Source organism: Haplochromis burtoni, unplaced genomic scaffold, assembly GCF_018398535.1.
Source record: "Haplochromis burtoni strain Fernald_Lab_line unplaced genomic scaffold, NCSU_Asbu1 Contig_27, whole genome shotgun sequence".
NCBI lineage: Eukaryota > Metazoa > Chordata > Actinopteri > Cichliformes > Cichlidae > Haplochromis > Haplochromis burtoni.
This window is the reverse complement of record NW_024582388.1, coordinates 1,828,515-1,842,563: the sequence shown is the minus strand read 5'-3', so window position 1 is coordinate 1,842,563 and position 14,049 is coordinate 1,828,515. Positions and strand designations below refer to the sequence as shown.

The 14,049-nt window shown below is 39.9% G+C and overlaps 1 protein-coding gene across 2 annotated transcripts in view; it reads left to right on the top strand.

Moving 5' to 3' along the window:
• The first annotated feature begins 3,563 nt into the window (after positions 1-3,563).
• The window catches only part of LOC102289753 (contactin-associated protein-like 4), a 150,548-nt gene continuing 140,062 nt past the window's right edge, over positions 3,564-14,049 (top strand). Inside the window, exon 1 of one of the 2 annotated variants that reach the window (XM_042219043.1) lies at positions 3,564-3,910. In XM_042219043.1, the coding sequence (XP_042074977.1) occupies positions 3,826-3,910 (85 nt within the window). In that variant the 5' untranslated portion in view covers positions 3,564-3,825. The remainder of the gene's footprint in view (positions 3,911-14,049) is intronic. The other variant, XM_005918035.3, reaches the window with a different exon arrangement.

The following is a 14,049-nucleotide window of genomic DNA, read 5'->3' as shown; positions in this document are numbered from 1 at the left end:
AGTAAATCCAACATGGCCTTTTTTTCAGTGTATGAGGAGGAGACATGGCTCAAAGAATCCTGAATAAAAATCTATGGGACAATTCTGAGTGGCTGTTGCCTCACCCCTGCCCCCCAAAAAGCCAATCAAGCGTCAAATGGGAAACATATTGGCTAATTTTCTTGCTACACCGATACATGCGCAAAGCAGATCGTTACAACTGGCACATTTCTACATCTTTAAACATGATTACTAAGCTGTAGGTAACTGTAGTGTTCTTTAATTTTTATCAGCTTGCTGTATCCATCATGCAAATAAGCATGGTATTTGATCCCAGTTGTTGTTTTTGTGGGAGAAGCCGAGACACTTTTAATGTCAGCACTCTGGTTTGAGCAGTAAATAAAGGTGTAATGTTGTGAAACAGTGCAGTAGGAATATAACTGGTGGAGGGAAAAGACTTTTGGTGGCCAAAATAAGCGAAGTTTTGAAGCAGTTTTCTTTAAAGTACCGCCACACTTTATATTTCACGTGGCAGTGACCACTGAAATAAAAGCTGTCTCCCCATTCTACTAGATAGGAAGTTTCAAGATCATTGCCAAGTTACAAAACTTGCTTCTGATATCACATTCACATGTCTTGATAAAACCATTAGACTAGCTGATGGGTTCGGAAATCCATCAGCCATCCTGATTTAATTGTAATTTAGCTCCTGGGGTCCAATATATCAAGACTTCCAGTTTAGGAAATCACATCTCTGCCCTCGGAAGCTAAGTCATTACTGGGTGATGACCAGCAGTTGTTAAATGCAGATATCGTTCCTCTTTCCCTCAGTGTGATACTACAATTTTTGTGGTTTTGCAGGTTTCCAGTGTTTACACAGTGTTTTAGTGTATAATGATAAAAACTGATGGACAAAGATGCACATAGTAGCAAAAGCAGTCAAGTGGCTAAACTGAGAACCCACACAAACAGAAAAACATTTTAGCTCAAAAGCGTAATTGCTTGTCAATGCAGTTCATTTTAATGGTTTTGTCTTTCTGAGATTTTTACTTCCTTTTTCTCCTCTTCTGCTTGACCCAGTAATACCCAATGTTCCTCAGAAACTTTTCTGAAAGAGAGAGAGAGACCGTAATGCATCACATACTGCAAGAATTTCACTTAAATAAGCATTAGAGGGGATAAAATTCTTTATATTATATTATATATTTTCACTTAATCCAAGCTTCTACATTTCACTGTGAAATAAATGCATTTTTAAACCCCCTACATTTAACAGACCTTAAATATTTCTGTTATTATTTAAAACCACTTGAGAATAAATACATGTAAAACTAAAGTGACAAGTCAATTAATTTATAAGCCATTTGACAGACTTTAAATTGAACTGATCTAATCTAGGTCTCATCTATGAAAAATACAGGTGAACTTCACATTTAAAAATATTGTTTAAATTGAGCATTTTTCATTTTTACTACTTTAAACCATTTATTATCATATTTAAAAACATTAACTTAGGCTGCAGTTTTAGTGCAGGACTCTGACGTGTGATGTGTAGTACTTTGACAGTCATATTATGTAGGATCTGAAAACTTTTTAGCACTAACAGAATGTTTTGTGCACAATATTTTACAATTGTTTTCACAGCTTCACTTCTTTTCATATATCTCTTCTGCTCTTTTCCTTTATCAGTTTCAGACGACTAAATGATACTAATTTAGTTTAGTTAAACTAATGATGATACTCATCAAAACTGCAGAATAACCAACTGTGTTAACTCCCGTGGCTCTAAAGTGAACTATTAAGTTGTCTAATAACATCACAGGTAATTGCTATCACACTCACTCTCCTGGTTGCTCGTTGTCTCTCCTATCATGTTGCATAGCTCAATTTCTTTGAGCCTGATGCAGAGCTCACAGATATCATCCGCCTCGCTCCATGACGCTACAGTAGGATCTTCTTCTGCCGCACTGAAAACATCCAGAGGCTGGTAATCAGGCACCGGCAAAATGTTTGATGTCTTCCAGGCTGCCGGAGCTTCGAGCTGCTGATCAGCACCATCATTCAAGTTGTTAGCAGAGCAGTCGTTTCTGGAACCGATGGGCAAAGAGTTTTTCTGGTTTGGCGCAGGGTCAAAAAAAGGCCAGGTTTTCTTGTTGTCTGTTTTATCGTGGATAGAGGGGAAATACTTGACAGCTGCCATTTTGCTCAAAGAGTACATTGTTATTGTTTAAATTCAAATTGGGAGATATCCATATTAGCTATTCCAGAACAGGAGTTTCCACAACATGGTGCCCGACTGTTGCCTGGTTTGATGAAAACCCAACTGACAACCCAACAATAACTGACCATGTATCCAGAGTACCCTCTGTAGCACAATGTCATTTTTAAAAAAAAAACCACACACACACAGGCTGATATTCTTCTTCAGTTTAAAATAAAGATGGACACTGTAGCTTCTGCATTTGAAAAGGGAAGCTAGCGCATATGTGCCTAAAACCTGCATTATTTTTTCCAGTTGCCAGAAGGGGGCACGTCTTCGGGTTTAAAAACAAGTCAGATTTTATAGAGGTCTATGGGAAAGCAACCCTTTGCTCACTGATCTATGGCCACAGAAGTGTCTCAGTCAGAAGTTACAAAGCTTATTTAAAATAACGTGAGGATCATGTTATAAATGATGGTTTCCATCTGACTTAAAAAGGAGAACAAAGCAGAGCATGCTTTAGTTTGGTGAACTTGTCTCACAAATACATTAAGTATGCTTATACCACAATTTTCCTTTTGCAGACTCACCTTCGCTGGGTGCCACCTGTTCTTCTAATGTATCTGCAGCATCTCAAAGAGATGAGCACCAATGTTCCCCAGACAGCCAAGTACAGGGCACTTGTGGAATACATTTTCAAGACAGTAATGGGATGCTAATGCAAACACTTGTCATGTCTTGGTGACAATTGAAAAAAATCAACTTAAAACAACGAGATAATCAAAGATTGTGGAAAATATGCTTGTTTGATTACTTACAGAGCTGGGTGAGAAGATTGATGATGCTCAGCTCTTTGTGTGGTAGCAAATGTAAAGCACAGTCACTAGCTGATTCGGTTAGCCTGGGTCTTGGCAGTACTTCCCGGAGTTGTACACATGTTGCCCCTCATTTCTCCCCAAGAAATGTAAATACAGATTTATATGAGATTTTACAGCTGAACGTTGTAATGACAGCCTTTTTTTTTATTAGCTATTACACATCGCCTTCATTCTTATGCACTTTTTGTATTGCTTGTTTATATTTATTGTTAAATTAATGTGACTGTGTTGAATGTTTGTTCCCCAGCTGTGCGCACGTTTTAAGCCCACACAGGAATATAACTTGCTCCAAATCTACACAAATTTAGGCGCTTGCACAACTACTTTACTTTTTGTAAATAAAAAGCATTCGAGTTAGTGAGATTTAAAATGCACACACCATAAAAATGAAGTGTTGAGTAAGGCGTGGATTTGTGTGTGGATGTGCATTTCACGTGAAACGAGTCTGCCTGGCAGGATTTATTACCCCATTGGAACTGAAGGACCCAATCTTGCAAGACGCAGGGCTTTTGAAACTGTGCTTATTAAACATCGATGGACTGAAGAAGAGCTTTCAGAGGAGAGGGAGGCGCACGGAAGCTGCTGCTGGGAACGTGTAGTAAGACCCTCGACTCGCTCTCTCTCTCTTTCTCACTCTCCCTCACTGCCTCCCTTCCTCCCCTTCAGTTCTGGTTTGAGGAGATCTCTCTTGGAGCTGGAGAGGAGAGTTCGTTCGTCTCTCTCCTCCAGCAGCCGCCGGGCTTCTCTGCAGCCTCTCACCGCTTCACCATGGATCTGGGAACTAAAAGAGTTGCTGGGATTATCGCTCGGGTCGCCCTGCTTCTCTCCTGCGCATACGGGACGACCGGAGAAGGTGAGCCGGCTGTGCGTTTTTTACTTTTCCCGCAGGTAGCGCAGCAAGTGCGGGGAGTCTGCTTAAAACACGACACCATTCATCTGATTAGAGCGATAGAAACACGGGGGACCGATATGTTTTTGTTACTTTTTAAATTAACATTCGAGCTTTATAAAGAGCTTTCTTCTTCTTCATCAGCTTTCAGCGCGTCTTCGTTGCCAATCAGAGGAAATTAAAGAAGTAGATTGTTTTTAAAGATACTTTTGCCCTTTTTATTAGAGCAACATTTAAGCCTCCTGCACAAGTCAACTTCTCTAGAAAACATTCCCCTTGTGATTAAGCCCCTTGTATTACATCTTTCCAAAGATTCCTGATTCTCAGACTCACAGTGCCTCCTGAAAACCTTTGTATTTAGGATGCTGCAGCCCAGAAGGTTTCACAGAGCTCAGTGTTTGTCAGTAAAAGGTTGTGTTCAAACCTCTGTAGGCTGAAGCCTTTATGATAGCCACTGAATCGAGTTCATCCACTCCATACAGCAAGGTTATGTGTTTGCTTTCTGGTTAATTTTGTGCTTGGCAAAGCATGTTGAGCCTGCCCGGAGTACAAGAGTGTGGGTGAAGCTGTGTGTGTGTGTGTGTGTGTGTGTGCGTGTGTGTGTGAGAGAGAGAGAGAGAGAGAGAGAGAGAGAGGTTGAATGCAGCTTGTACAGTAGATGTGGGCTTGGGACTGAGAGGATGCTGGGTTGCGTCTTAGGTGAAGAAATGTCTGAGTTGAGCATTAGTGAGTCTCCAGGTCTCTAGTTATGTGTCATTGTGGGAATGTGAAGCTGGGCGTTGCTGTTTTCTTCCTCTGCCCGAAAGAAGAGGCGAAGGGGAGAGAGATGGACAAAAGGAGCAGAGAGGGAGATGCCATACGCTTGTACACATTGGAAACAGATGGCAAAATGACTCTCCCGCCCTCCTGTCTTGTTCTCTTTTCTCGCAGCTCAGTGATTTCTTTTCATTTCTTATTTCATAGCTTTCCTACCTTACACTCTTAAAGACGTGATTTGTGTAAAATATTGTTATCTTCACTTTCTTCTCCATAGCTCTTTTACTCTGCAAGTCCTCCACTTTTCTTTTTCGTGTTCCCTTTTCCTCTCGCGTCCATATTTACAGTCACTGACCCCCTGAATCCCACAGTCATTAGAAACTCTTGCTGTGCAGCCAAACATTGCTCACACTCGCAGAGCTTTATTTGAAATTCAAGTGGAGACCTCAAAGTTTCCAAAGACACCACATTTGTCAGGCTGAGTGTTGCGAGCATGTCCGGGTTAAAGCGATGCACTAGACATCCTGAATATTTCCACTTGATAGAAGGGCGCAGTCATGAAAATACATGAAGTGTTGTGCTTATTAATGCATTTGGATGTTTGAGCTTCACTGTGCAGAATGATATATGGGCACTTTGACACCAGAAGGCTGGATTCACTTTTCATCCGCTGAGGGGGGGCTCTCTCAGCTCACCTTATATCTCAGTTTAAATGGAACCTATTATAATTTTCATATGTTGCTGTCATTACTTTGCTGTTACAGTGGTGGATATTCAGTTTTTTAATAGAGTTTCAAATAATAAAGTCAGAGCACAGGTTCAGTCTTTTTCTATTCATCACAATGTGTGCTGTTTTAGAGAGCCGATATCATATATATGGTCATCTCATCTCATATAGCAGCCACTTGCCTGCTCAAACCTTCTGTTTACAAGGAGCAGCTAGTCCTCATCTTCTCCCCTGTTAAGTGAATTTTCTTTGTTTAAGGGAAGGAGAGAGGCTGGACTGTGATGGGCTGCACTGAGACCCCAGTATAGGATATATGAGTGAGCCACTTAGACAAGTGCAAAGTGAAATAATGAAACATCTCATCTTCTGAAATGGATATTTGCATATTTGTAGGTTTAGGATTTCTGAGACACAGTAGTAGAAACAGTTCTGTGAAACTTATTTGTCTCTATATAATTTGAAACATCATTGAGTGGAAATACCAAGTTAAACATAAAAGCAAAGAGAGAATGTTTCACCCTTTGTAGACTACCAGGAGCAACAAGGCGCATAAAAAGTCTCTTTCAGTTTGTGTGTGATTTTGTTGTCTAACAGTAATGAGGTAAGGAAAGAGACACACTCTGCAGACAGATGATGGATAAATGGTGTTGTGGAAAGAGTGTAGACAAAGCCGTGTGTAAGCAGTTAGAGTAGATGGCTTTGTAGTTTCCATCCTTCCTCCTTGAATAAAACATCTAGAGCTTCACCAAAATATCAGGCTCTCTCTCTTTTTCCACCTGCTGTGTTTCTCCTTCAGTTGTTTCCTCGCTTTCCTGCTGCTTCTGACTCAGATGTGGTGCGAACTCTCCATCCGTTCCTCCTTGTCCGACTTGTCTCTCTGCCTGTTGCGTTTTTCTTATAGCCTTCCTTTTGTTTCCTGCCAGTGTCTCTCCACTCCCTTTGTCCTACTGAAGAGATGCGTCTCTATTTGTTTTCCTTTCGAGTGTCTTTCTCTTTGTCCTCCTCTACCCAAATCTCTTCTCTACACCTGGATCAAAGAGGATGTCTCACTGCGCCATCACTGTTCTTCCAATTCATGCCTCCGCATTTCTTCATCTTTCCCGCTCTGCATGTGTCCTCCCTGCTCACTGAGTCCTTCCACGTGAAGCTGAAAACAGTTTGTTAATACTTTATGACCCAAAATCTTTTTTTTCTGAGAGACCTTGCTTCCCTTATAGATGTGTTTCTGCACATTTTCCAGCTCAGCTTGAAGGTGTGTGGAGCTGTATGTGGAGTCGCCTGCCATCGGTATCACAGGAATAACAGACAAGCCATTTGTGCCACCTTTGCACGTGCAAGAAAGCTAACAGGGAAATCCAGAAGATTTGCAGTCTAACACGTAATATGTGCAATTGTAATCCTGAGACAAAGATAGTAGAAGTGAAAAAGTCTATTCTGGTGTGCTGCGTATCTGTAAATGCTGTTGGCAATGCTTATCTGAGGGTTTATTAGCAACAGAGCGCTTGGCCTCCCACAACAATCCCACATTTGAATAAGATGTCTCTATTTGTAGTTGTTGTTGGTTGAAACAACTCAAACACTTAATTTGTGATGTGGCTGCAAAACACCCCTTATAACGGAGCTCTGATTGAAAAAGCAAATCTTTCAAATGTTGCTTTTCTTTTCTCACAACAAAACAACAACAAGGAACTATTTTATCAAAAAAATCTGGCAAAACTTGTGATGGCAGCTTGATTTTCTTGTCAGAATGAGACCATCACACATTTGCAGTTTACTTGTACGAGAAGCACAAGTGACGCATGAACAGTGGAAGGTGTCGACATGTTATTCAGCTCTGCCCTCGTTGCTTTAACACTTTTTGAGAAGCTTTTAGCTATTGCACTTAAAATAACATAACATATTGTCATCAAATGAATGAACAAACAGCAATGCAGCTGCGTCTTGTCAGCTCCACATGTACGTATTTATGTGCGAGGAGGTGTACCCACAGTAAAAGCTGGGAAAGAAGAAATTAGCATCATTGTCAATGACAGCGTGCAGGAGCTATTACTGCTTATTGCATACATGTTACAATTAGAATGTAAAGAATCACTGGCAGCAATGATAATTAACTGTTAAAGAAAAACATTATCCATCTCTGTCAGGAAGAGCACCCAGCGTAAAAAATCTGCCAGATGAAACATGCGGCGCTACCCTCTGTGACAAGGGAGCAGCCAACAGCAGCTTTTTATTTTTTGTCAAAGCTGCGGTGATCACCACTGGAGACTGACAAAGAGCTGTGTGAGGCTCAGAGCCACAGGTTCAAAACCCGTAGTCTTAACATTTCTCTTCATGTTTGACTAAGAGTGAAATTTACTCCCTAGAACAGCTGCTTAGCTAACTGCATCATGGATCTCCATCTCAGGATTTGTCCGTTTGCCTTGAATTAGCTTTTAAAGTGAGTCTCACATGTTCAGTGACAGGAAAAATCAGTGATTTATGGAAGCTTTTAAATGATAAGGCTGTTTACTAACACATACTTAAAGCTTAGAAAATACATACAAGTCGTGCCATGGCAGTGGCCTGCCAGTATTGCATGAATATTTAAAAAATAACTGCGACTGTTACAGTCAGCGTTTCTGTCGATCTCTCTCAGTTTTCATTATTTTTTGCTTTGTGGTTCTTTTCCTTGGCTAGGCTCTTTCTCTCTCTCTCTCTGTATCTGTCTCTGTCTGTGATTATCTCGCTCAGCGTGACCCAGCAGCACACTCATCATGCACGGACCATAAACCACAGCAGCATAATAAGTTAAGACTGCAGAGATGGAGGGATCCCAGCTGCAAGTTCTTAGCCTGAGCCTCACATCTCAATTCTCCACGGAGACAGTTCACTGTTCATTATGGAGGTGGCACTAAATGACAACAAAGTAGAGATACATATTTTAACAACCGACGGCGCTCGGATGACTTGTTAGCCGAAGCAGCGAGCTGCTTTGTCACTGGAGTTGAGCTGATGAGATTCAGGGAAGTCGGTGTGTGAAGCAGCTACCCGCAGGGCCGTAAAGCCAGTGTGCATTTAATCGCCTTCCAATATGAAAACATAAAAGAGTCAATGTATGTTCAGCAGCTGCTATATGACAAAAATAAAAACTAAAATATCCATTTAAGCTCCAAAAACAGTGAGTAACTGTTTATCGGCTGGAGCCTCGAGCCTCAGGTCAGTTTTAGGTGTCAGAATGAGGTAATGAGAATAAAACCCTGCAGGTTTTAAACAAACTGTTAGCAAATCTTGATGTGGATAGAAGTGCTTTTTTCTAAATGCAGGAGTACAAATGGAATTGAAAATTAGAATATAGAAACATAGAATCTGTAGAATTTGTAGAATTTGTCAGCTGCCATTGGTGCTTGAATTGGGTTAACAATGTGCTGTCAGTGCACCACTATTCCTGTTTGAAACATGTTTTTGCTCCATTTTGTTGTGTTGAATACAGAGATATACATGCAGAATGTGGAAAGTTACTCTCATACACCTCCTACTGTCTGGAAGAAGGTCCTAACTATAGGCTGTACAAAAGTTGGACATGAAAAGTGAAGCCAGTGTAAACCTGCAGACGTTTTAATAGCGATCAGGGGACAATACCCATGATTTTCTGTAGGAAACCCGCCCACGGAGTTAACTTCAGTAAGCACTTTTCTAAAGAGTGTTCAGGTTCAGCCAGTCTTCTTAGGTCATACAAAATAAAAGATTAAGTCCATTATGTGAATTCTGGCCACTTTAAGTTTCAGAAGGGAGGATTATCTGGGGTGTTCTCATTAGCTTGCAGTTTCACAATTAGGTCCCAGTTTCAAAACACAGAATGGCATCAATGAAAACACATCTCAAGTCTTTCAGAAACCACACAGTGACGTCATGGTAACTACATCCACACTTTATACTGTCTATGGTTCTGTCCTACTCTGACAGACTGCTGATTCAGAGGGGGACATATGTACAGTGGCAGAAAGTTAATAATTAAACTGACACATTATAACATTTCATTTATGATGCCGATGCTTTTTAGTTTTATTTCATGCACAGAAATTGTGATGTGTAGATGACTATTCATTTGTTAATTTGCAAATCAATTCCATTTTATTTATTAATTTCTATAGGGTTGCTTTCCAGCCACCCGACCTCCCCGTGACCCAGATAAGGATAAGTGGAAGAGAATAGATGGATGGACAGCCAAATAGTCACATCAATACATTTTATTGCAAGGTAAAGATCGTACAATAGCAGAAAGAAAACAACAATTAAATGACTCTCTGAGCAAGCACTTGGTGACAGTGGGAAGGAGAACTCCCGATTGCCAGGCTCAGGGAGGGGAGCAAACTGCTGTGTCTGGTTAGGGCTGATGGGAGGAAGACAATAAAAATAACGTTCTCTATACTGAAGGTTAAATACTATTTGGGGGCTATTAATTCCTCCAGTAAGTTTTAAAGAAACTGTTTAGTTTATTAATATATATAATAGCATATAATGTATATATTATATAACATCAATTAATATTTTAATCTTTATTAAGAGAAGATGTCAAGCTTAAATGGAATTTTAAAGCAATATTAACCAGCCTCGGTGTGAAGCATGTTGAACATCAGAGCTTATAGTGAATCCTTTTAGCTGCCTGCTGGGAAACAACCTGCACTATGAAGGTTGACCTGCAAAATCTTTAAGACAGCAAAGAAACATTTACTAGAGCGGTGAGTTTACTCATGTGAATCTCTTAAAAATTCACCTTGCGAGAACAGAATTTCAGCTAAAACCACAAATGTGTCCACAACCTGACGGTGGAGCGGTTTGCACTGAGCATTGAAGGAGCCAAAGATTTTGTATTGCTATACTGAGTGGGTAGAATTGATGCAAAGCAAGAAACTGCAGAACAGTGAAGCCTTGCGTTGAATAACAGTAATGTAATTAGAGGTTTGTTTCAAAACTGCTGTGTCTCTAATTGTGCCCTCTAAAAGTTTTATATCATGACCTGTTTTCTTCTGATTTATTTTATTAAATATGAGCGCTGCGCTACTTCAAATTTTGAGACTCCTGTTTTAATTACTGGATTTAATTAGCTTTGCTTTTTGCTTTTTGAGGGGTTTTATTGGTTAATTGTTTTATGTGTGTGTGTATTTCCATTATGAAGAATGAAGACAGCTATTACTCTTCCTGACAGTATTACTCAGAAAAGAAAACAATTAAGAAAAAATCCACATTAGAGGTTTGTACCTCATTTATGTGGATGCTCGCTGACATCAACCAAGTCTTATTGCAGAAAGTCAGCCAGTTCTTACTGCTATATCTAGTCTACTATCAGTGAAGTTCAAGGGGTAAATCTCTGAAGTCTAATATCATGCACTTTATTTGAATCCTAAGATCCTTCTGAGTAGCTTGTTGTCTCTGGTGTACTATATAAGTGTAGGTGGATGAAGCGTTTGTGGTAAAGTAATGAACTTCCAGGGGAGGAAAAGTTGTAGTGTAGAGGTATGGGTGTTCTAGCACACGCTTTCCATCTGTTCAAATTATGAAAAAAAGATTTTGAAGAGGCTACTTTGGGTGCAATATTGGTCTCCCGCCTCCTCAGTAATGAATTTTTATGCTTGTGCATTGGAGACAGCTGTGGAGGAGGAATCTTGTTCTTCGAATTGTCCGTTCTTCCTGCGACCACGACACTGCGGGAGTGCGTCTGGAGAGAGAGTAACCCAGGTTATTTTTTCGGACGTAATATTTACAGATTTCCCCTGAACATGCCACATGCAGGAATCATTACGTTACTGTTTCAGAAGAGAACAATAAGGATAAACTGACTCATTCTGTTTTTGATTGTGCAGAATGGACAGATTGTGCGTTGCACTTTTCTTAAGAAATTGCTCATCCAAACAAGATGAGTGGGTGACTGAAGTCAAACCAGTGGCAATGAATACTTGTATAGGTAAAAGTAGTGTAGAATACAATACAAAAGAAAACGTGTGTATTATGTTTTTGAGTTTTATACCAACAGAATAGTGACATTTTGTAAAGGTTAAACATTTTTTGGCTTGCTGTTATTCTCACAGAACCTTGTAGGCCTCTCGCTCCCCTTACAGAGTGGAACAGGCGCCAGTCGCTGGAAACAACTTTCAGCTAAAATAAAAGAACTGCTCATTTACTGTGAAGCATCTTATATAGTGGCACTGCATTTAATCAGTTGCACAGCTTATACAGCTGCCGAGATTGAAGTGGGTAAACTGTTGTCTGTGTTTGGCACACGTGATCATTTTGGTTCAACGAAAAACGTTTACAATTTTTCGATAAAAGGCACAATTTTTTTTTTGTCATAACTTAAGAATTCATACACTGATTACTTCAAAATTTCACGCATATGTCATAAACTGTTTACTGTTATGGCTGCAGCATAATGTTTATCTCTTGGCTCACCTGCTGAGCTGTTCAGCTGGGGTTTACCTATGATTGCTGACATTGGTCTGGAAAGCAACCCTGGAAAATCAGACTAGGTTGAGGTTGCAAACCAGGCCATATGGCAGATATGTTTTTTGTTTAAACATTTATGTAATCCAAAAAGGAAGATTGCCATGTGGCTGTGATAGGGAGTGATGCCAGTACACTGCAGATGACTAACTGTCATGTATTTATTATAGAGATGGACCGATCCGATATTACGTATCGGTATCGGTCCGATACTGACCTAAATTACTGGATCGGATATCGGAGAGAAATAAAAAATGTGATCCGACCCGAAGTATCACAAAATCACATCACAAAACGCGCTACTTAGCGTAACCCAGCTCATCGGAGCAGTATGTGTCACGTGATAGAGCGGCTGTTGTCTGCAAGACCTGTCGGTGGTCTGCTGGAGCATTTGGAGCCTCGCTACATGCTTCCTAACCGCGGCATTTCATCTCAGCGAAAACTATCCCAGAGAAGTAAAGCAAGTGTGTAAGTTCATCCCTGAAAGAAATACTTTTCTTTGTTATGTCATTTAAAAACTTTGAATAAATAATTATCTGAATCTTACAACAAAAGTGGTCTTCTGATTAAATGTACAGAAATCCATAGTACTTTTTTCCTTTGGGAAGGTACCATCTGTGCAGTCTGCAATTCTGTTGAAGCAAGATGTTGAATCTATTTAATTATTGTAGAAAAATAATTGATTTCTGTGCATTTGTTTTACACTTGCATTAAATTAAAGTTGATTACATCGATTAAGGGCGGGGGGTGGTTCCCTAATATTTTTGCTGGGAGTTGGCAACCCTATTAGTTAGGAAGGTAAGTACTCTTTAAAATACCAGAATAGGGAGGATGGTGTAGGTTTAAATTTATTAGATTGATCAGTGTTGCTGAACTAGAAAATGTTTTGGGTGGAGTGTATTTTTTGCATACAGGTATAACAGAATAGCTTCAATCTCTTGTTTTTTAAAACTTGAGTATGAACTTATACAAAATGCGGCATGATATTTATAAAAAACAGTTTTATTGATTACAAAATACGCTATATCGGATTCATATCGGTATCGGCAGATATCCAAATTTATAATATCGGAATCGGTATCGGACATTAAAAAGTGGTATTGTGCCATCTCTAATTTATTATAAGGAGGTGCTGCAAACATGAAACTCAGAAACAAGCAATTATTTGTATGTGCATGTCCAATGCTTTAAGTAATTGTAGTTATTTAAAAAAGCGTTTTCCTGACCCCTTGGGTTGAATGCCAGAAGCTAAAAACATCAGCAGGATGAAATCAAGTAATAAACTTCACATTGTGAACATATCTGTTTGCCAATCCATACTTGCACCCAAAATACAGAATAACTTGAAACAGTTGATTTTGGTCCACTATATTCCCTATCTTGTTTTTATTTTGGCTCTGGAAGGTAGTGAATACAGTACTTGAGTTAGGCCAAGGCTGGTGACCTACTGGCAACCTCCCGTCACTAGAGAAAAACACTGCTTGCTTGTTGATAGATGAAGTTGGCCGCAAGGAGGGCAGTACAGCAATTAAAACCTCCTTGTGATTGCACCTGCAGTTTGGATGGGAGACACAGACTTGTCTGCAATGCTATTTACTTCCAAAGCAGTTGTAAAAAAGTGCAATTCAAACCAAAATGGTGAAGGTTTGCACCCAAAGTAAAAGCTCTAACATACTGCTGCAATCAATTAAAAGGTGCCATGTTTACTTTGAAGGTGAGCTTTCACCATTTCTGGATATTGTTGTCAATCTCACTACTGCTTGCAACATTTTGCAGACAAGCTGCATACATCATTGCAACCAGTTTCAAGCTACTGTCTACCAGTAATCACCTTAATTGAGCCTGTGCACGAGAAAATGCTAACTTCCTGGTTTGAGACCGGATGTAGGGTTGTACATTTCCGGTAGCTTTACTTTGCTCTTCAGAAAGATCGCGTTAAGTTACAAAGAGCAGAAGGTGGGAACACTCACCACTGTTGTGTCATAAAAAATCTAATGATCAATTTTGACGTTTAAAGAGTTTAGATCGATCAGTTGTTTACATCGCTCAACACAAGCAGAACTGCATCACTGCAGCAGAAGACACATCGTCCACATTCAGAAGCACATCTCTGTATAGTGACTGGTCTTATGATTTAAACAGG